Below are 24,112 nucleotides of genomic sequence, written 5' to 3'. Positions count from 1 at the left end.
GAATCTAACCCTTTTTAATCATTTTGAAACTGAATCCGAATTTAAATGTGTCTGACTGATGTGAACTGATCTGCCTCATCTCCGCCTGAATTGGATCCAGCCCTTTATCAGCCTGCAAAAAAATTGAGATATAAATTTTTTTTAAGCTACTGAAAAACAGATGGCTGATATACAAATACAACAGAGAAAACAGTAGTATTACCAACGTGTGAAACGCAGTGGCTTTAGTGTTCAAAATAAATTACTGAATCTAATACCATAAATTTCTCAGAAATACATCAACTTCTCATCAGAGATATTTCTAGTTGCTACATGGGAGATGGAATTGACTTAAAAGCTGATTTTCTGGTTCAATTCACACGTGAGAAAATGCTAAAATACATCTGATAAAGGAATCCTCAACAACCAACAAAATCCACATTAAATAGCATAAAAAGAGAAGTTGATAGGCTCACTCAAGTCATGTACAAAAATATACAAAAAAGATACAGGAATGAATTGGCTGTTGTATATTCCATTTACTAATCTGTCAAAAAATTAATAGACAAAACTGACTTGGAGACAGACTCCATAAAAATTTATTGAACAACCACAAGATGAATACGGTAGCCTGCCACTCAATGATGCAAAATAATATGCATAGGTTGCTCATCGTATACATATGTTACACCCTCAAGGACAGCTGCAAACTGTAACCCGAGTAATCTGAACTGATGTCCAAACTGGGACACCAGCATGCCCTTCATGTACTTGGTTCTAATCGTATCTACTATTTGGTATCTCCTGTAATCATCTTTCAAAAACCTAGTGAAATTCAATGACCTAAAACTATGATTTTATAAGGGGGCTGAGCCCGTCGCCTTCCCAACCAAGCTTGAGCATTTGATCCACCACCTTCAAGCTCAACTGCAAGGGATAAAAAACAAACTTGTGATGAAGCTAAGTTTATTTGAAGCTCATCACCAAATGATGATGATGATGTTTAATTCCATAATCAACATATTGTTTCCTTTCAAATTTGGATTGGATATTTATGCAAGGATGAAGCATATATAAACAGACACTAAAGGAAGTTGCGGTGGAGCAGGATTCTGAGCAGACTGAACAGGACAAAGAACTGTCCAAAGTTCGTTCTTCTTCAGAATATGTTATCTGGGTTTGGTAGACTCCAATCTATGCATAATTTACCTCTTGATACTGATAAAGATTATATAGGAAAATAAGTCATCTAAAATCTAAAATTATTAGAGATGTTGTTTGTCATTAAATTTGTCTTTATTAGTCTAATTTAAATTTTTTATGATTCTACATATTATGTTAAAGTCAAGTAATATACGAATTGCCGTAAGGGGAGTACTTGTCACTTAAAAAAAAAAACTGCAGGTCTAGTGAACTTCCGTATCAAACAAGGAAGTGCTTTTTATTTCAAATCTACACAAACAGGAAGCAAACTTGAAGAATAAAGAAAAATTCAACTTACAGCTGGATCTGTGAATATTATCAACTGTTTATCTGCAGTTGCCACCAGAAGATTTGTGTTATCTTTGTTCAAAGCAAAAGCTGTAATATCCTGACCTTGCCCCAGCTTCAATACGTGATATACCTGAGGAAAAAAAAAAGAAGGTTCAATATAAATGCAGGAGCTTGCAATACAAAAAATATATAATAACAAAAGGTGTGAACCACCTGTATTAAACAACAGGACTAAGGCAATTAAAACTGTCTAAAATGCCTATAGTAAGACACAATCACAACAGAATGGCCAGACACAGAAACAGAATTAATTCATCAAATTTTAGGAAAAAGTGAAATAACCTTTGAACCTCAATTCTTCCAATTTTTTAAAAGAAAAAGTATGAATGCTTTCTACTAAATCATGTTTTTCTCAGTTTCTCATACCTTCAGAGTATGTAGATCAAGGAAGCAAATGGAAGGTAATGGAATATCCAATTTGTTGCTATCCTGAGTCTCCTCTGATTCAAGATCAGAATCTTCTGTTTGCTTTAAATTCAAAAACTGGCTGTTATTCGCCTTGTCGCATGCAGAAAAGGAGTTCACTCCAATCAACGCATTCTGCCCATCCATGGAAATTTCCATGCAACCAATACTTCCAGTGAGAAGAAATTCTGCTCTGGCAATTAGAACACCATTCAGGGTATAGGTACTGAGAGTGTGCTGCAATTTGTTCCAGGTCATTACAACCCCCTCAGATGAAAGACACAAAGCATGTGCCTCAACACCAACCAACCGTCTGATCAAGCGACCCCTTCTTACAGAATGCAGCAAAACATCAGACGATTCAGAAGAGGAAACAACAATTCCTAGATCTGAACTGACACAACAAGACAGTATTTCCCTGCGGTGACCCCGAAGAACATGCAAGGGACCTTCTATACGATGCCTCCAGCTTTTATCTGCCAATACGTTTGCCAGAGTGTTGCTGTTCGTTAAGGTTGGTGGTGTGCCAGCAACGCTGGAAGGCTCTGCTATGCCGCTAGTTCGAGCTGCAAAAGCTTTATGTATTCTCCAAAGTAACACTGTAGTGTCCCGGGATCCTGTCACAAGGTAGCTGCTATCAGGTGAAAGAGCAACACAAGTGACTGGTGCACAGTGCCCAGTAGCTGTTTCTAATGTTTTTGCCCCATCTGATGATAGAAGCTTGATACTGCCATCCACATGGCCGCCTATTAAAATCCAAAAGCAATGAGAAATTAGTTAGGTGAAACAAAAGAAAGACAAATTTAACGAGGTTGACTAGATTCGATGGCAGGCAAAATATAAACAAGCAAGAGTCCAACAAAAAGAACAAAATAGAAAAGAGGAAGATCACAAGAATGGGGGATCTAACAGTATTAAAAAATAATTTGGAGAGGAATTGTCTGGCATCTTACAGATTGAAAGCTTCTAACATGCAAAAAAGTGCATGTGCTTGTATGAAATTAATTTAAAAGGAAAAAGAATAGTGTAATAAACAGATTAAAAAATTCAACAGATGCTCACCAGTTATAATTTCTTTATCATGTGTGATGGAAACTACAGCTGAGTTTCTTATTCCAGATGATGCAAATGCTAGTGCCTGGGGGAAATGCCACTCATCAGCACCAGAACCAGCTGGTCCTTTGAACATGCGCAAGAATGTTCCACCAGTAGGGCTTGCTGTAGCCTTTCCATGTTGAAAGAGGAATGGTGTACCCTGGCCATCCGGGGTGTTAGGCTGCCAGATGTGATGTGCAACATGGGCTGCCGGAGCATTCATATCAACAATCACCACAGCATCTGAGGATGCATGGATGGCAGCCGCAGGCAGATTGCAGCGCTCTGGGGCTGGAACTGCATATGGCTTCACTGCTTTCGGATTCCGAAAGATGGTCTGAAAAACCAAATTTAAATCAGGATCTTGTTCAAGAAAAGATTATCCAATTAGAAAGCAAAAAATTACAGAGGGTTAGTGAGGTGTATTTATTCCAAGTAATAACAAACTTAACCATACAATATATGTACATGCAAGAAATATCAAACATGATACAACACATGCTTCGAATGGTGATAATTAAAGGAACTTCCATGAGCATATACTATCTATTGTCCCAGGTCATATTAAAGGTCCTTAACGTTCACTCACATCAAGTAATTTACAAGGGAAAGCTGTCAAAAGACATTGCCATCACTTCTCATCAGTGATGCTTAGGGTTGGATTCAAACCGAGCTCGAGCCCGAAATGAGCTAACCCCAAACGAGCTCGAACTCAAACTCAAGCCTACAATTTTGAGCTCAAGCTGCTCGTCAAGCTTGCAAGCTAGAATTTTTGATACAAAACAATATCATTTTGACTAATATGTATTAAAACGACGTCGTTTTAATAATGAGTTAGTTAAAGTTTGAGTTTATTTATAGCGAGCTCGAGCTTGAGCTCAATTACTGCAAATCAAGCCAAGCTCAACTCGGCTCAAATTCAGCCCTAGTGATGCCCTTAGAGTAAGGTATTGCACAAGCCATTGTCATAATGATCTAACACATGGATTATGTTGATTCATTTCAACAGAAAGTAGAACAATAAAACGAAAAAACAAAGTGTATGTGTAAAGATGAAAAGCAACATAAAACCTAAAAATGGATAAGTTCCAGCCAAACTTATATCAAGGAATACCTGCAAATGAAGAACATCTGATAAAGGCATCTTCTTCAAGTGAGGGACTTTCAGAAGTTGGGAAGGGGTTTGTCCAAAATAAGCTATCTGATCTTGTGTAGAACGCTGTTGTACCTTTTGTTGCAACAATAATGTAAAGAATAAATAAAAGAAAACAAATCAAAGAACCATTTTAAAATAACAGAAACTTACAGGATCCATAATTTTGTCAATATCAACTGCTCCTTCATAAGTAATGTAAAAGAAAACATTATTTGATGATATAGCCTCTTTTCCTCGTTGCTTATACCTGAATGTTCCAATACACATTAATTAGTAGACATAAACAAGAACAGTGAGGAAGTTTTTTTATGAACAACATTACTAGCTCAGAAATATTGAATATAATAAGATGAAAGAGAGAAAAATATAAAAATGAAAAACAGAATATGAAGATTAAAGAAAAAATCTCTTCAAGACAATACCCACCCAAATATAAGATCAACCCATTCATGCAAATGTGCAGATACATACTCGCTCTCTAGAGCCATCCGATGCTTATGTATGAAATCTATTGGGGTTTTGGCCCAAGGAGGAAGTCTGACAGAATCTGACACATTGAAAAGTACCCATCTGTGAAAAAGAGACATCATTTTTTCTAACAATAAACAAAATTACTTTTGAGTTACATACCAAGTCTTTCCCCTAATTGTGTTGTACCAAAGTCGATTGAATTTTCATTGGTCAAAATCTCAGGGAGGTAAAACAGCTCAGGAACCTAACAACATACAAGGCATTAATAAAAATTGACTTTAATTATTATACTGAAAATCAACTGCAAATGAAGATGAGCACACAGATCTGAATGCAGAGATAAAGAGAAGACTTCTGACATGCATTATGGGCATATCATAAAACTAAATAGATTTAAGATATAAAATGATTTTATCATATTTTCAGATAAACAAATCTAAAACAATAAGTTAAATTTTATCATTGATATCTTAATTCTGAAATTTATTAATCAATCAATGAACTGAATTACCTAAGATACCCTTATTCAAAAAATAGTTCTAAAACTTTCCATTAAATAAGATATAAAATATTATATATCAATCATTCAAAGACAAACAATATTTATATTACTATCGATACCCAAACCTATCAAAGAACTTTTGGTCACAAGATCCCAGCTACTGGTTTCTGGCAGTCATTTATTGCATTTCTTAGATATGATATTCAATTAACATTAATGGAATGCTCATAAACCTAAGTACAAGGATAAATAATAAATATATATAAGCTTTTCCCAAACAAGCCCCAAGACATAGTAATAATCAAAGCAACACATACCAATTCCTTCACATCGCTCATATCCTCAAGAACACCATTCCAAGTAGCAGAAATATCTGAAAACATCCTGTCTGCATGATCAAATTTTCCACCTTGCAGTTGAATTGAAAGGGTTGTAAATGGCTCAACTCTAACAAGATAATACAAAACCTGTAAACAAAAAACACGCATTTACAGAGAGGTATAACCACCACATTGGCATATTACACAAGTAGAAATAGAGACCATCAGGCTATTTTTGTTTGAAATCTTTCATCATAAATGTTAATGAACACATCTATACTAAAAGAAAGGCAAGAAAAATAGAATTTTTAAGAAGTTAATGCAGAGATAATGAACTTCTAAATCAAAAGAAAGGCGTGAGAAATAGAACTTTTCAAGAAGTTACAGCATAGTACATACTACAGAACTTAAATTGGCATTGGTTGATTAAAGGAGATTGGCAGTCCCTAAAACACATAATGGCGGAGGCAATTCTCAAAACTCAAAAAATTACATTTACATTATTGGAGCATAGACAACAGAAGAATTACCAGAGACTTGAACACGGTCAATTACGGTACACTTAATATATTGTAACTAAGTAAACGAATAGAAGAGCATATCTTCATGAGCTGGAATTACACAGCCAACAGTGATCGAACTTCCAACAGTTATAATAAATCAAGAAGACAAAACACCACCATAAAAAAACTAAATGGAAGAGAAAACATACTGTTCCTGCACTTGAGTAATGTGACCCATAATGGAATTTAGGGATGATGGGATCATCAAAGCTAGAATACCTCTCTTGGAATTTTTTAAGCCGGTCAGGGTTTAATGCTCCAACAGGCTGCAAATAATTATGAACCTAGAGTAAATGTAGAAAAAAGCAAGAATCTAAGCAATTGAAAGCAAAATTAATCTAAGTCACCTTTGAAAGATCTCTGTAACAAGAAGGATTGGCAAGATCCAAACTCTTTGAACTATAATCAGAGAGGATCCAGGGGAAAACAGGATACTGCAGAGAAAGAAAAGTCCAGTAAGAATCAGCAACTATAATAAAATCTCAAAATAAAGAAAAAGCAAGAAAAATGCCACCTGAGTAATGTCATTAAAACTACGCCCAGCCAGTGTATTCAGCTGCATTAGATATTCAAAATTGCTGATCTGGAAAAAGGGGTATAATTCCACCAGTTATTAACCTCCCTTATCTTTTCACACATTGAAAGGAAAATGAGCACATTGACGATTCACTAGTGCAAAAGATTTAAAGAAGCATTTATTAAATTTGTTAGAATCCATACCTCCCACCTTGCCCAACGCTCCATAAGCTGAGTCCTCTTCAAAAGTTGCTCAGGTCTCTATGACAGTGCACATGAATAAAAGTTATAGAAAATAAGAACAACAATGGTCAAAGAAGATAGAAAATAAGAACAACAATGGTCAAAGAAGCCTTATTCATAGTTGTCGATATTTCTCTCATATAGATTTATATACAAATAAATTCAGGAAATTCTCTAAGTGCGCACACATGCATACAAATTGCAGATAAACATGTATCTGCTCCAAAGAGTTGAGTTTGTTACAGAATCATAAAGCTAGGAGCAAACCTGGGTTGCAAGATAAATATTGTTCAAATGAGGAGGGAGAGCTTGAACAATTGCCCGATATGCATTTCTTCGCCCCTCAGAACTCTGGAAAGTAACATAAGTAGAAAAGGAAAAACAGATCAAACAATTCAATCAGCAGAGAAATTTGATTGTCAAAGAAACGAAATATAACTTTGGCACAATCAAAACCAGAAGACATATTCCAAAAGAAAAATACCCCAAAATCAAAGAAGTAGTTCGATCGATCAAGCATGAACAGTTCCAGAGCACTCCTTCTTAAGAGATATCTGAAACAAAGAAAAAACAGTAAAACAAGACATAAAAAATAAACGAAAAAATGGAATAAACATTAATTGAGTAAAACATATATTCATAAAGGCAATGCCAGCAATTTTTCACTTCTGTGGAAGTAAGAGAAACTTTTATTAAAAGGCAATAGTACAGAATTAGGGCCAGCTGCCCAGCAAAACCCAGAAAAAATACAAAGAACTCAAAATTTAAGCCAAAAAACCTCCCAAACCGAATAAAAAAAAAGGAAAGAAAAAAAAAGAGATTTCCTCAAATGCTTTAGATACCGAAGCCCACAATAATGCTAGGAAGACAACTCAAACAGCAGAGATAAAATTCCTCCCAAGGCTCCCAAGGGGAATCTTTAAAACTATCCCTTTCCAAACAAATAAACCCTAAAAAAAGCAGCCAAAATAAACAACTCAAACATCCTATTTCCTGTTTAAGAACAGCGATTCTCTGTGAGCAAGACTCCAAGTAACTTATTAAGTAACTACCCCACAACACAAACATGCCAAAGAGGACAAAACTAATCACTAGAAAGTTACAAAATTTACTTAAATCACCTTCGGCTATAAATTTGATGGAGGGAAGACATCGGCCAGCTGCGATCCTTCTCTTGTTGTCTCAAATCAGATGTTCCTTCCTCAAAGCTTTCAGTGTTATCAACTATGAAATTTATTCTCCTAGTTGTTACCTAAATAAAATATACATAGCCAAACAATGTGATCAGATATACAATAGCTACGATAATTTGCAATAACATTTCCCAGTTTCATTCCCTCATAACACCCTGTTAAATTTTCAATAAACTAGAAAAAGCCCCTCTCAAGAAAGTGATTTTAGGTTGCTAAAAACTTGCCTGAAAGGTTCCTCGTATAACCCTCAGTGGTCGAACCATAGATGAAGAAAGCTCAATAACAATTCTTTCGTCAAGATCACCGGGAACATATCCAGGTGCGACTGGTGATGAACTTGAAACCAAAGTTGGATCACTAGCAGGTTCAGTATTGCTAGACTCTGCTGATGTCTTCAGGGTTTGCTCAGCTGTTTCAAATGCTCTCGATGGATTCTCCCCACTATGTTCTAAGTCATAGGACTTATCATCTAAGTTATCAATTTCTGCCTGTTCATCATCTTCATTCACAACATCCATTGAGATTACCTCTGCTGCAAGAATAGGAGCTGTTGATGAATTTATCACATTCTTTTGATCCTGTTTCAACTCAGGTTGATCCTCATAATTTGCAGCAGCACCTAAATGATCAGACCCTATGTAATTCCGCCGCAGACATTGCCTCATTCTAGAGGAACTTTCCATAAAATCTAGCTTCCAGAAAACCTACCAATTCAATAAGAAATGTCATAAACGGCTGGAACAAAAAGTTATAAAAGAAATTTTTTCTTCAACATACACGTGACGGGTTGCTTAAATGATCCCCAAATGGCCCAAATAGACACTTCATCTCAATCAAGGAATGAATGAGTTTGCGCCATGCATGAATTCCAGTGCATAAACGATGCCGTGCTATTAAATCAACTTGACTTCGCCTGTCAATCTGAATAGCCAAATATAACTTAAAAAGCGATATTATGTGTGGCCACTGGCCTCTAAAAATGTAGATAAAATCAACGGCAAGCAGTAATCAAACCTCTGATCTTTGCATATTTCTTGCTAAAGCAAAACTTGCAACTAAGACAGCAATAAATTTATAGGACAGAGCATTGAAATCTTTCCCATAGACAGATTTGGTATCAACAGGTTGTAGGCATTCCATCCAGGCAACTCCCATGGCTTCAGAAATAGTCCATCTTTTTACACGCTCTGTATCACTAGCATTCCTCCGCTGGGCAGATGTAGCCATTGCAACGGCACTGAGACCTCTTCCAGATCCAATTTTTGCATTACGTTCAAGATCACGTGCAGCAGCCAATGCAGCAGCTTTTGCAGCAGCCCTGTCCTTTGGCAGAGATGGTACTTTGTCAGGCGACTCCAACGGTTTTTGAAAGCTTGAAAAAGGTTTTAACTTGTTTGTCTTTCGCTCGAGCAATGAGGTGTCACGCTTAAGATGTGTGGTTGCTGCCACAGAAGCTGGGGTGTCCCCACCGGCAGCACCAGCGGCAATCATTGCCAATGCCATCGCTGCAGGTGGTGACGCAAAAGCAGCAGCCCAAGGTGGAGAGATCATAGCAAGAGCAGCCTGAAATCAGGACAGCTGGAACAGCTCAGAAAAATGCATCAAAACCAAAATATATCATTCAAAGCTAACCGGAATAGAAAAAAGAAAATTTCCTAATCATAACAGCATCTAATTAGATGAAAAAGTTTGTAGATGGCCGAAAATTTCAGAGACATGAAAAGCCATACACCAAGTGCCATGTTAGGTTGTACAAAAATAATCTCAAATCGAAAATACAATACAAAATTCTAAGTTATATGATAATATTTATATATCTGAAATCATGTTTGCTATAATATTCAGAAATTTATTTTTATTGAGTTAAAAACAATGGAACTCAAAAAGTATTAAAAAAAGGCCTTTTCCTGGTTTCTGAATTTATAGTAACTTTTAGAAGAGTATGCAAAAGTTGTTAGGAAAATAGTTCAATCAAAAGTATCGTCATAAAATATATTTATATAATATATCAAACATGCCCAAAATTTAGAACATGAAACATGCCATGAAGTTGGAAAGAGGAAGAAGATGATATTAAGCAACCTCCAAAGGCAGTGCATCAGCAGCTAAAGCACGATCTTCATGAATAAGAGGATTCAAACCCTCTGCAGTAGCAAGTTCATGAATTTTAGCTAAAAGTGGTCTCCACCTTCTCAAAATAGCAACAAATGGTGGTAAAATAGCCTCAAGATACTGTTTACGAAGTGGCTTTCTGTCCCTGCTGACAGCAAGAAATACCTGGAAAATATGTCCCACAGAGGTCACAATAAAAACAACTACCAAATATTAAGAGGAATAGAGAACTGGTGAAGCCAACTTTTGCTTAAGATATATTAATAGAAGATGACAATAGATAAGAGAGAAGAAAAGACGTATCCATTATAACACAGAAAGCCAGTTCCAAATAACTAACCTCAGAATAGAGTACACAAGAAGCAACCAACACTCTTTGTCTCTTGGAATCAGAAATTGGCATATTTAGAACAGGTGACAGCACACTGCATGGTCAGACATATGAACTAGTTTAACCCACAGCATACATATGAAATCGTGGAAATGGAGAAAAAGCAATGATATAGTGGCTACATAATTTTAAAAAAATCTTCAGAACTCGCAAGCTTTTGATTAATTATCAAAGCACACAATCATGTTTACATTTTAGTCCCATCCTCAGAACAGGTGATTGGAATTTTCCATTAAATAAATCAGGAATCATCATCTTGTAACAAACCTATTTAACTAGATTCAGCTTAAGAATTCTTATGTATGAGAAAAGCACCAAGAAAACTCATCAATTATGACACTTAAAATGGTTAGTGTGCTTCAACCCTTTAATATGAACAGAACTTTTGACAGGGGGCCAAAAAAATTAAAAACAAGACCTGTTTAAACTTAGCTAGTAGGGACCTCCACCATGAAAGGCCATTAAAGCATCCAAAATCGTGATTCATTATAAGGGGAAAATAAAATAAAAAAACGCAAACTCCAAAGGAAGTTTCCTAATAAGAAAATTTTGTAATAGAATTAGAGAACACCCCAAGTATATACCTCCACAACAATGCAGATCGCGGTTTTCCTGCTGACATTAGAGCACTATTCTCTAAGGACACAATGTTGCCCATTTGCCGATGTAATCCTTCAGACGCTTCATCCTCTATCTTAAGGTTCCTCATCAGCATACTGTCTTCACCATTATCCTCTTCTCTCATTGAAAGAAGCACCATCCGAAGCATGCATAAAAAAGGTTGGTCACTGTCCAATAACTGGTAAAGTGCTGCCATTCCTCCCATCCCAGTACCTGAACCTCCACCGATACCAAGGCCACCACCAAGTCCAGTCTCGTCTAAAAGTAGAGCTTGGAGCATAGATACTGACTTCTTCACTAAAGGAAGCTCAATCCAGCTTCCATTTGCATCTTTTTCCAAAGCAGACTTCCAGGATTCCCAGCCACTGCCACCACCACCAAACTCAGATAAGTTTGCTGGAAGACCAACACCATACCAAAGTCGGCTTCTATATTTCCAACTGTCAGCTAAGTCCATAGCACAGCTCCCATATGACACAAAAGCACAGGAAACAGAATTATAAGGCTCAGCTGCTGCTGCTGCAGTAAGCCGTTCCATCACTGCAGCTGATACTTGCCCATTTGCATCTGCCATTGAAGCAAGGACCTGTATGCAATCTTATAAGTGGAAGTTCCATAAATAGGAAAATTGTAAATTCACTGGAGGGTATAATTAAATATATATGAGAACCATGAAGAAGACAGGACTGAAAAAATCAACCTAACAGGATAACCTACTACACGAAGTAAAATGAATATCGTGGTTCAATTCCTTTGCTAGTGGCTAAAATGATGCTTCTTCTTATTAAATTTCATGCTCCTTAACTAACAAATAACCACTGCAAAGCAAAGTGAAAACCTTGCTTCAAAACTATTTGCTACAGGGAAAAAAGTGCCTCCTCTTTAATGATTCAATCTAGATGTAGTATATCACATGATGATGCATGACGTTAGAACCTAAAACAAGGAATTACAAAATGTCTAATTCTAGATGATATAACCCTAGGTTTGAAAAAAAAAAAACAAGAAGAAATTGAGAATACTATAAACATACATCAAGTGGGAGTCCACCAGATTCACTAGAGGATGATCTTCGATCATCCAAAGATTCTAACGATTCTCCAGCAATTGATGTTGACAAACTTGAGCTGTTATTTGAGGGCGCTACAACAGAAAGGGGAGACGGAGAAGCATCCTTTTTGCAAGATGCACAAGACAGCTTACTTTGTAACCGTAAATGATCTTCAACAAGCATTAGAATCACAATTGCATTCTCTACCAAAGCTACAGAAAGCTGCGCGGCATTCTGTGCTTCAGCCCTCGCGTCTTTTGGTGACAACCCCTCTGCAGCAACACCAGCAGCAGCTGCTGCAATAACTTGAGTCTGCATCAAAAGAAAAGCTGGATGTATAAATTACTGCAATTCTATCCCTATATTCATTGGGAATCAAGAACTCAGAGGATTGACAGTACCATCCTTATCTAAGGTGTTCAGGCATATAAGTGGCAAGACAAGAAAATTTAAAATTAGAATGTAATTCACTATGTTTGGTAGAATCTCATATATGTCATTACATCACAAAGAAAAGAACAGATCAAGATCATGAAAAATGCATTTGTGAAACAAAAATAGAAAAAATTTTATTCATGACACTCCACCTTAATAGGTCAACAATAATAACGATTATAAAACTTTAGCAATTCCTATCAATTTTCATTAGGAAAATCTGATACAGAGAAAAGGAAAAAAAAGAGATGTCATGTCCTATTATTTCCAAGAGATCAAAGAAAGACAGAGAAGAAACCAGAGAATCGAAAGGCATATATAACATAATAATTCTTACACAAAAGAAAACTAATCAAAATTTAAACATTACCTGAACCTGCAGTTCTCTGGCAGAAAAATCCAACAAGCCTCCCAAGAGCCTTCTTTTAAATATTGGTAAAGATGCTTCACGTCTTCAGAAAATAGAGATGAACCAAATAAGGCAATCATCAGTCAAATAATGTGTGTGACTTCCAATAATATAACACCCTCTCCAATATTGTTTCACCTAAGAATAAATTACTACAGAAAGTTTTTATGTGATCTGCAACTCCAGAGAACCCCAGACAACCAGCAGAGTTAAACATACACCACATCCAAGAAAAACATAAGGCTTCCTTGGAGACCTGCAACTCATAATCTTAATGTGATACTACGCTGATCCTGTGCCCATTTCTTAATACCTTACGTGACTTTACTCTGGATTTCAAAGATAAAGACCAAAAAAAAAAATTATTTTGCAAATTTGCTATTCACCTCATATGTGAGTTTCATAACAATGGATGTGCAATGTTATTAGAAAGCATTAATCTGCCAACAAACACAAGACATCCCTGAGAATCCATTAAAAACTATGAGTCCTCTTTCTTCACCTCATGTTTAAAATATTACAAAATCTCATGAATTTTAAGAATTATATTTTACTATTTTCTATGCATCAAACACAAATTCAGTATTGGACACAATATAATCATTAGCACTTCCATGCATATAGTACCACACAAAATCAGAATGCACCCAGTGGCAATTGTCCCAACTAAAGACCAAATGATCTCAGGTGGATCTTTATGTTTCAGCCTGATTATAATTAGATTTCAACAAGAATATTAAAACCAACAAAATGTTAAACAATATTCAGCAAAGTGCAGATAGGAAACAGGATGGATTTGTATTCCAGCCTAACCCTATTTGGAGCAGTGAGAACTCATGACAACTGCATCAATACCCCTCTTAACATAAAATGAAATTGTTTACTCTGGAGACACCAATGATAAATACTGAAAAGGTTGAATGAAACTGATGAAGCAAACAAGTTAGACAGCAAGGACTATAAGTAGTTGGCCAGAGATACATAACAGTAATACCTAGTCCGTTGGTCTCCAGTGCTAGATCCACCCACAATAGAAAGCCATTCTGCACAATGAATTGTAGCTTCAATATCCTGTAAAAGGAAATAATGAACCAACAATAAATGAAACTAATATAGCTAGAAATTAGGAAGTATATCCAATCAACAATGGGTAACATATAACTAGCATTTCCATAAAGAGTTTAAGAATCTGCAGAGAATACTCATCTGCCTAGATACATTGAAATACCTTTTTCCATTAACAACTGAGTTCCTACATATAACTCGTAGTTTCATTTCTTTTTCTTAACATATTTGGGTTGTCAGCCTTCAAGAAAAAAAAGTTATCATAGTAACAGAAAACTGACACTGTTTATATAAAAAATTAGTTGGAAAGAAACTGAACACAATATATATAAATAGATTTTAAATTCTGTAATATCCGTGAAATTGGAATCACTAGCACCATAAAAATTAAACACTCCAGTAAGCAAAAAAAGTTAAATGTAAATTAGGAATTTAACTCTACAAAATATTAAAATAACCATATCTGAAACATCAATTCCATATAATAAGCTCTTCTGCTCACATACCACCACACAAGCAAATTACAGCATGCATAGGTTCTGAATTGGAATTATTGCCATAAAACAAAGCGAACAAATTAGTCTAATTATATGCATGATTCTGGACTGCAAACCCCCAGGAAACATGTTAATAATATTGGAATAAAGATAAACATCAACCTTCCATCCATCCTTCTGGCGCATCGAATGCTCCATCATGATACTGAGAAAGTTGTGTATTAGGTCCTCTATATCTCCCAAGCTTGGTGAACCAGACTGTTTGCTTGCACTCATCTATCAGAAAAAGTCATGCATTTATATTTACGACAAGAAGTTGGCATTTACATGCAAAAGTTTACCCAATGAGATAATATACTTGTTAACTAAGCTCTACTAATTTTCTTACCCTAATTAAGCATTACGTTTGTCTCCATATGCAACTAAAAGCCATTTACTTAAAAGAGAACACATTTGACACAGAGAGACTGAGGCTAGCTCAAATTACCTCATAGTTAGAGATATGAATCTCCAGAATCCACTCAGGCCATTCCTCCATGTTAATCAGACTACTTCGATTTTCTGGATGACTGCAAGCCAAAAACAGAAGATCCTGAAATAATATAGAAAGTAACAGCTCAGGAAACACCATGAATAACCTGAATCGGTAGAAGTGAAAATGTTAAAAGAAAAAGAAGTCTAACTATGGCTGTAACTTGTTTCATCAAGAGAACAAACGGATGCCATAAACATATCTACAGGACACAATAACAATTATACAATTCTCTAAACACTTCACTTGCAGCATTCACAAGAAATGTATTAAGAAAAATGCACATGTGTTGTACATAATGCGGCACAACAACAGTTAAACAAGAGTGTCAAGACATAAATCAAAAGTTAATACTTCTGATGCTCTTTGTTGCTAAGAGTATAAACTTTAATATATCTCGTGTATTTATCATTAAGTCCGCCTTAGATGGAGAATCATGATCTGAAGATATAATTAATTTAACTACAGGTATCATGCAATTCAATCATAAATCAAGATATAATTATATAATACACTATGTAAGTACTTATGTCCTTTCTTTCATCTTCCTCTTCTTCTTTTTTTTTTTCATTTAACACACAACATGAGATGAGAAACATGAATAAATTATTACCTGTAGTGCTCGACTTTGCAAAGCCCTAGATGCATATGGAAGTGAATACAAAAGAACCAACAAAAGTTGTGAATGTTCAAAGCGGTGACCAGAATCATAAAAGTTCAGCCCATCCTCTGTTGAGGAAGCATTAATCTGTAGATGGAAGAAAATTTTAAAAAAAAGATTTAATATTTGATAAAGATGATTTTAACCAGATTATAGCAGACAAAATAAAAATGGCCTCCTTTCATCCAATGTTGTAAACTACAGCAGACCATCAATTAGATTCTATATAAGCATCAAGGCTCCTTGAATAGAATATGAAGACTAGAAAACCCAGAATGTCCTGAGCAAATTTAGACAGTGATCAACAGGAAGAACATCAACATGCAAGTCAGCAAAATGGCAAGTATGAAAACTGCCTATTTCAGCATAATACGACTCTTCTGCATTTAAAAGATATCATAGGGAAATGGACAACAAAACTCGATTGTCCAGCAGCAAACATGTATCCATGTTAACACATTCTAGGTCAACAAAGATAAGCTGACCAAAACATGGAAAGCAAAAGACAAAACTAAGTGGTTCGACACACTGACATGTATGACAATCGGACTCAGATATTACGTATGAACTAATAAATATGTATATACTTTCAAAAACATTCAGTAGAAAGCCCAAGCAATGTGACTTGATATTAGACCAAAAGATATCAGATGGAAAATGTAACCCAAAGAATAAACTTGACGAATAAAATAAACCAAAGAATAAGATAAAGTCATACCGAGGCACCAAGTAAAGCCGTATATACATTGCCAGTCATAAGCCTATTTGGTGCTGCCTGAAAAGCCTTCTGCAAAGCAAAAAGTAGAAGAGAGACTTTATCATCAAACATGGTACCGCCTCGATCATGTAGCCCAATGCCAGCGAAATTGCTTGTTCTCTCTGATGGAGCCTGAGAACTCAGATGCCCACATGATATTAAAGCACCTAAAAGCTCTATGATTCCAACAACAACGGCATCACTTTTGTCAACATTGTAGAAATTATTTCTTGCATTGTCAGCAGTAATCGAAAGACTTATACCACCCAAATTCTTCATGAAAGAATTTTCAGAAATAGATGGCATTCTTTCAATTTTAATGCCAGTGGAAATGGCAACAGGAACAGTACCAGTATTAAGGGGCTCAGATTTAGAATCTTCCTCTCGTAATCCACTTTCTTCAGGAGATCTTACTTCATCATCCTTACTTCTTTCCAAATTCCCACAGTCAGAGTCTCGTTCAGTTCCCTGTACTGACAAGTTTTTATCATTCTTTGTTACTGACACTGGATCATCACCAGCTTTAGCTTCCTTCTGAAGCAGAACAAGAAGTGATTCTATCCCACCAGATTCTATGAATGCCTCAGCAAACATTTGAGCTCTAGCAGTATTTGGCTGTACCACTAGCCTGTAGATCAGATGCAACAGCCTAGCAACCTAAATAAGAAGAAAAAAAAAATCATTTTTTAATATAAATAATAAAGAAGCACAATACTGCTTATAGGAGATCATTATCTAATTTTGTAAACAGTTTTCACCACAATCCACAGCAGAGGAGATAAACAGTGAGGTAGAAACATATCATTATGAATTTACCTTCAAAATAGATACACTGGGCCAAGTTAAATGCAGTAAAAACCACCCTAAGTGATCCAAAAAAAATGCTCCAATCAATGTGCAATCATATTATCAGCGGTCAAGTTTACGTTTTTAAGCTATGAGCTTGGTTCACATTCTCCTTACTTCAAATTACACATCAATATAGGTTGAAAATTAACAGCTTCTTCCACATGACATTCTAACTAAAATGGCTCAGTCGCAAGTCCATGTACATCTTAAATTTCACTTACACCATATTCCTAAACAACAATTTCCTTTTCTCGAACTCTATTCTCCTTTCAGGCTGTCTTACCTTCATAAGCAACAAACAAACATACACATACATGTGTGTGTCTATAGACAAATACAAATCCATATATAGTAATAAATTTCAACACACAAAAGATGGACCAATAAACGTAGACATGCATATGACAAAAAGAATGATGAAAAATGAGCATCATGCATGCTCCTATATACAAAACTAACAGTACCTGATTGGGTTGTGGACAGTCAACCAAGAATCCAAGCAATCGACAAACATCATCAGCAGCTAATGAAGGAGGTGTTGCCCCTATCAGAAGTTCAATTATCACCAATAGTTCATCAACCAATGCATTCACTTCACCAATGGGACGAGTAGCCTCATCTAGAGAAAAGGTGTCCAAAGAATCCTTTTCACGAACTGTCCAATAGCACCTTCGGCAGCCATCAAGAAGCATTTGAATGGCATTGGCTTCTCGCATTACCGAAGACTCAGTGAAAACCATGTCAGCAAGAGATGAGAGGAGTTTCTTTTGCAGTCCATAGCTGCACAAGCTCCAAATTTTAAGATCAAGTAGCAGTGTACTAAAAAGCTTCACTTTAAGTGTATTATTATTCTTTTGAGACTGACAAAGAGAAACAACTGCTGCCACAAGTTCCTCATCTCCTATACCATTATGATTTCCAACATCAAGCAAAGACAAAGTTTTCAATAAATAGTTTAAGATTCTTGACAAAACCTCAGGTCCTCTGGTACAACTTAACTCCTCATTGTTTCCAGGGTGTTGAACAGCCATTGAAATAATTCTGAAAATTGGGGCAGCAAGAGAAGCAGTTGCCAAAGTTATTGGAATGCTCCCCGGTTGTGGTTCCAAGCTATCCTTATGCACATTGCTAACAGCAAAAGGAAGCAAAGACATGGGGCCTCCATAAGCCAACGCCCACAAAGCCTCCACAGGTCGCATTCTTGTAGCAACATGGACTTGCCCAAGAACCTCAGCTGGTCGTCTGAGCATGCCTGGATAATATAAGAAAGAAGAAACAAGCACTCTAGCAAATCATTCCAGTATGATGCAGAGAAGGAGATAATATACTACAGAACTCAAGGCTACGAGCATTATATCAAAAACTAAAAGTTTGCATTCCATGTAATACAGTATATTTCTTTAAAGAACAATAATTTATGTGAAACCATCTATAATTTCCTGACAAGCCTTATAGATCTGAAAGCTCTGAGAAGAAAAAAAATTAAGACATGAAGAAATATTAGAAAATTAGAATCACTGCACATGAGTGAGAGAGTTAAGAGATAAGAAATAGTGTGTGTGTGTGTGTGTGTGTGTATATATATAGATTCCATTCATTGATTATTTATATATTCAGATTCGAGAGAAGAGTTAAGAAAACCATTTGCATTAAAACCAATCATAAGAGAAGACACAAATTTTGCAGTAGCTAAAAATTTCATATGCACAGGCACAAGCATCATTAAGACACAAATCAGCTTCAAGAAATAAGCAAAAGAATATCAAATCCATTGGCATCTTTACAATAAAAATCACCTTCCAGAAAAGAATATAATGTGCACCACAAAACTTGCATGGAAATAACAAATAGCACTTGCACTGAAATCAAAAGTGGACTTTATGCAAATATTTTCAATAAAGCAAAGAAATAATGAAGACACCTGCAGCACCAGAAGGAGAAGCATCAGGACAAAATCGTCCACTTAGCAGTAAAGGGTGATAGAGTAGGTGAATATGTCCTCCAATTTCTGCATCTAGAAGGGAACTTTCCCAATTTATTCTTTGTACATGATCAAAATTAGCAAGGCAAGGAAGGCCAGCCCCATGTCCAAAAGAAGGCAGCACATCCCCTCCTCTAGAAGCCAAACATGCCATCCTTTCAGGGCCAATTGGCTCCTTAAAAATATAAATAGGACCCATCTCTGCAAATAAGGGGCATTGACGGCGCCGACGTTGTAAACCAGCCATTGTAGGAGGAGGATTTGTCCCAATGCAGCAAAATGCAAGTGGCTTGGAAATACGAGGGAACTCAAAAGGACGACTTTCATACAAGGATCCATCAATATACAATCTCAGCTCACTCTCAGCTTTCCCAAGAAGTCCCTGCTTGCAGGTATGCTCAAGACCAATAAAGTACCAGCATTGCGGCTTGAATGCATGAGTAAAATGCAAAGAAGCTTTCTTACCCTTTCCACTACCACTTTCAACAACCAAAAACTGAGCATGAAAATAAGCCTCTACGCCCTGATTATCAGCAGATAAGAAACTAAACAAGCGTGGCATGTGTGTTGTGCCTTCACCAGCAAGGGCACTGGCAGCTGCTGCAGCTGACATGGCTGAGGATTTTCCAGATTTAGCAGCAGCAGCAGCAGCAATTGCAGCAGCAGCAGTTGCTGCATTTAATGTGTCCGCAAATGATTCAATGTAGATCCATGTTGCAAATGCATAGCCATTGCCAAATGGCCAACGACTCTCCCCTGGGCCAAGCAAGCCTGAGCTCTCACCATCAAACTCAAAAGTGCACGCTGGTCCCCTTGACTCCTTTCCAGCAATTGCCTTCTCTAATGAGAGCATAAGGCAAGTAGCCCATTTGGTAGTAAGTGTTCTTGTAATGACCTGAAACCATACATGCAAATCAATCACAGTAAGTGAATGTCCAGCAAGATACTGGATGCAGTAGCATAAAGGAGTTCCGTCCCATCTTGGCTGCTCAGTTGAATCAACATCCCGAGTAAAAATCTTCTCTGCTGACTTCAAAAGAACTCCTAACAAGCCAGCCATAGAGCACATTGCCCTGTTCCTTGTGCAAGCTCGCAATATGGCAAGCAAACCCCTAACCATTCTCGTCCTCGGGGACATAAATACTACACTATCACCATCCCAAGGAAGCGAAGAAATAAGATCACCTGCCACAATGGCAGCCCGAGAGTTTAACATCACACTGGGAGGATTGTGATCCCCATCCTCTTCAAAACTTTCTACACCCCCCATTGTGGCAAGAAGAGAATCAACAACCAAATAAGCAATGCTCTCAGCTTCCTCCCCAGTTCCAAAACTCTCAACACCACTCACAATATTCTTAAGCTTGTCTAAACTTTCAGGCTTCCCCATAATAGCAGAATCAACTAAATGCAGTAACTCTGGCGAAACATTTGGCATCACAGCTTTAGGCTTTGGTTTTGGTGGGGAACCAATGGGAGAGCATCCAGCATCCCCATAGAAAGAATCAAGACTTGTTGATGAGTTTGACTGCTTAATAGCACAACCTGGTTCTCTCTGTCCAGGACTCGAAATTGTACGATCATGCCAAGTTCCAACAACAGGGGATGAATCATACTCACCCCCATATGTTGAGGACAAATTTTGAGAAGCTTCTTCAGTCCCAGAGGACAGCATTCTCCCATTATCTTGATCTTTCAAAGAAACTTGCTCAAACTGGTCTTCATCAAATGTAGTCACAGGATCAGCACCTTGCAAAAGTACATTATCACTTACCATTTTTGTTTCACCACCGGTGACATTAGTATTATCTCGACTAGATGTTTCTACTTGACCTTCTACAACATTAACGCCTTTGAGGTCATCTGAGGCCTGCCTAGAAATTTCTTCTCCCTTCTTTCTTTTTTTTTCTTCTTCTTCCATTAGCTTATTTGCTATAAAAACCTAGCAAATGAACATTAATATAATTTACCTTCCTGGAAACCATAAAATATCAAAATCAACGAGAACCTAATTTCAATTTAATTAACTTGAAATATCAATCTGATAATATGAGAGTCACATTAATTTACAAATAAAAATAAAAGAGAAAAATAATTACTTTCTCCACAATAAAGTGGCGGTGCAAGTAAAAATCAAACTGTGCGAATTCTATTAATACTCCAACCGACAAGATATGCATATCACATTCAAATCAAAACATGACCATCAAAGAAAACAACAGTTAAAATTCACTAATATATTTTATTGCACTCTTCATTCAAGTCCTTCAAAATGTGCAAAATTTACTTCTTCAATTGTCCCGTTACTTTAGAAAACGTAGTGAATAAACATCAATATAATTGACATGCCTAGCACACATAAAAAGTTAAAATAAATGAGAATGCAACAGTAATTTAGATATCTAGAAATAAATATTCAGTCAGATAATATCAATTATTGCAACAAGCCAAAATAAAGTTATAAACAAAAAGTGATTGTGCATATAAAATCACACTGGGGGAAATCTATTAACACTGAAACCAACAAAAATAAATAATAACTGTGTATCACAGTAGAGTAAACAAATTTCACTGATATATTACATAACCCTCATCATTCAAGTCTCAAAAGTTACTTAGAATTCAGATAATAAATTGCTCCTAAATTCTTGAACAATGACCAAAACAATGAACACAGATAGTTTCTATCATCGGCAAAAAAAGTCGTTCAAAATATTCCAACTTTGATCGACTCGAAATTAAAGAGCATTGCAACCATATAATGTTCACATAACTCACGGCCTTACCTATGAGGCTGTCTTTTCGTTAAAAATAAGATTCTCTCTCGGAAATTATCAGCAACGACTATTAAAAAACTCAGATGAACTGAAAAATCAAATTTAAAGAAAACAAGAGTAAGATGATTTACAATAAATTCTGCCAAAAGATTTGCAAGAAATTGAACAGATCTAACCCGTAGATCATGCAAACGACCTGATTTTACAATGAAAGATCAAATTAATTGCAAAATGTGATATAAAGAAAGGTATATCATAACACAAATTGAACTATACCTCCAAGAAATAATGAAAGAACCAATCAGATGCAAATCTCCACTGATTATGACGATTGGTTCATCAATGTGAGGGACAGATCGATCGACAAGCAGTATAATAAAAGAAATTTTTAAGAATGAGAAGGAGAGAATCGGAGGAGACGATAGAGGAGGCGAATTGGGCGCCAGAGAGATGGTGGATTTGGTAATTTAATTCTCGTACGGTTGCCCAGTCAAAAATAATTACACAATGGGAGGGTTCCAATATTTATATCGTGGCCTCAACGACCCAAAATTATTATCGTTAATAAATATTATGAAAATAAAATTGTAGGTAATAATTTAGTCAACAATGGGTCTAACTGAGTGTAAATTAAATACATAAAAATAAAATATCAAAAATTGATATATAATATAACTATACTTAATATTTTTATTTTTATTATACACAGTAAATAAGACACCACGGCTCTAAATTTATCTACCGAAATTTGTAAATACATAAATAAATATTATTTTATTTAAATAATATTTTTATTTAAATTTATTCCACGTTTCTTTAATGATATATTTTTAATCATTATATTTAAGATTATATTTAATTTGAATTACTCAAACTCCTATTAATAAAGTTTAATTCGAGGTTTTAAGCTCAAAGATTAGATCGTTTTTATAAACAAGTTAAATTCAAATCAATTTAACCGTTTAAGTTTAAGTTAACTTAAATTAAATTCAAAATAAACTATTTTTCACATAAGTCTAAGCGTTAGTCCATTAATTTCAAACTAATTTTATATTAATTATTTTAAATTCAAATTGATTGTGAGTATACTCTTATATAAATTAAGTTCAGATCAAATCTAATCATAATTATATTACCAATATCAACCTTATACAATTTGACAATTATATTGATTTTTTTTTTTTTTTGTAAACTATAATTTCCTCCTTGATACTCTCATAAATTTTCTGTTCGTTTGAGGGCGATTTGGTTTTTACTTTGAAATATTACAGCTTTAATAGAACTGGAAAGGCCAAAAGACTTGTTCCCACCCAAATTTTAGTACGTGTACACTCACCCATCAGGTTTCAAAAACCTAAATATCCACTCATTATTCAACTTTTATTAAATTTTTCAGTTAATCATAAGGATAAAAATGTTATTTTATCATAAATATTAAAATAAATAAAATTATTTCTTATTTCCCCTCATTAGTTTAAAAAATTAATAATTTTCTTCCACCTAAAAGTTTTGAAAACTTGTTTTTTCTTTATAGGGTTTGATTTTTCCAAATCCAACGACCATTATAGGAAGGTCGTCAGTCGGCCTTCCCACCACCTTTCTCTTTGGTGGTTTTCTAATGTAAAAACCGTTGAAAATCCTATCAAAAAAGTCAAACGACGTCATGTAGATTCATATGACCTTTTAGATTGAATTTTTAGTGGTTTTCACGTTTGGAAACTATTGAAGAGAAAAATGGTGAGAAGGTCAACCGATAGCTTTTTCATAATGGTTGCTGGATTTGGAAAACAAACCTTAAGGGAAAAATACAAGTTTTCAAACTTTTTGATGAAAAAAATTGTTAGTTTTTTAAACTATGAGATAAAATGGGAAGTAATTTTATTTATTTTAATATTTAGGGTAAAATAATTTTTAACCCTTATAATTAACTATGAAATTTAATGAAAATTTGATAATGAGTGGATATTTTTAGTTTTT

At 35.6% G+C, this 24,112-nt stretch overlaps 1 protein-coding gene across 4 annotated transcripts; it reads right to left on the bottom strand.

The window, feature by feature from the left end:
• Positions 1-325: 325 nt before the first annotated feature.
• Positions 326-22,638, bottom strand: LOC123216550 (BEACH domain-containing protein C2). 4 transcript variants are annotated; one of them, XM_044636998.1, is made up of 33 exons: positions 22,412-22,638; positions 22,267-22,331; positions 19,299-21,300; positions 17,842-18,629; positions 16,490-17,185; positions 15,724-15,858; positions 15,066-15,170; positions 14,741-14,854; positions 14,011-14,087; positions 12,978-13,059; positions 12,155-12,484; positions 11,085-11,707; positions 10,450-10,534; positions 10,080-10,274; positions 9,012-9,560; positions 8,775-8,918; positions 8,222-8,701; positions 7,926-8,056; positions 7,289-7,358; positions 7,072-7,155; positions 6,766-6,822; positions 6,560-6,628; positions 6,393-6,479; positions 6,195-6,311; positions 5,480-5,629; positions 4,820-4,904; positions 4,616-4,736; positions 4,340-4,436; positions 4,148-4,261; positions 3,001-3,370; positions 1,900-2,684; positions 1,481-1,603; positions 326-906 (listed from the first exon to the last, which is right to left on the bottom strand). In XM_044636998.1, exons 3-33 carry the CDS (start codon positions 21,277-21,279, stop codon positions 829-831), a joined length of 8,922 nt encoding a protein of 2,973 aa, XP_044492933.1. In that variant the 5' UTR covers positions 21,280-21,300; positions 22,267-22,331; positions 22,412-22,638; the 3' UTR covers positions 326-828. The 4 variants fall into 4 exon arrangements, with proteins under 4 accessions (XP_044492933.1, XP_044492930.1, XP_044492931.1 ...); XM_044636995.1 differs by lacking the exon at positions 22,267-22,331 and adding an exon at positions 22,145-22,223; XM_044636996.1 differs by lacking the exon at positions 22,267-22,331 and adding an exon at positions 22,145-22,223 and having other exon boundaries at positions 19,299-21,290.
• Positions 22,639-24,112: the final 1,474 nt, after the last annotated feature.

Source organism: Mangifera indica, chromosome 5 (assembly GCF_011075055.1).
Source record: "Mangifera indica cultivar Alphonso chromosome 5, CATAS_Mindica_2.1, whole genome shotgun sequence".
Classification (NCBI taxonomy): domain Eukaryota; kingdom Viridiplantae; phylum Streptophyta; class Magnoliopsida; order Sapindales; family Anacardiaceae; genus Mangifera; species Mangifera indica.
This window is presented reverse-complemented; position numbering and strand designations above follow the sequence as displayed.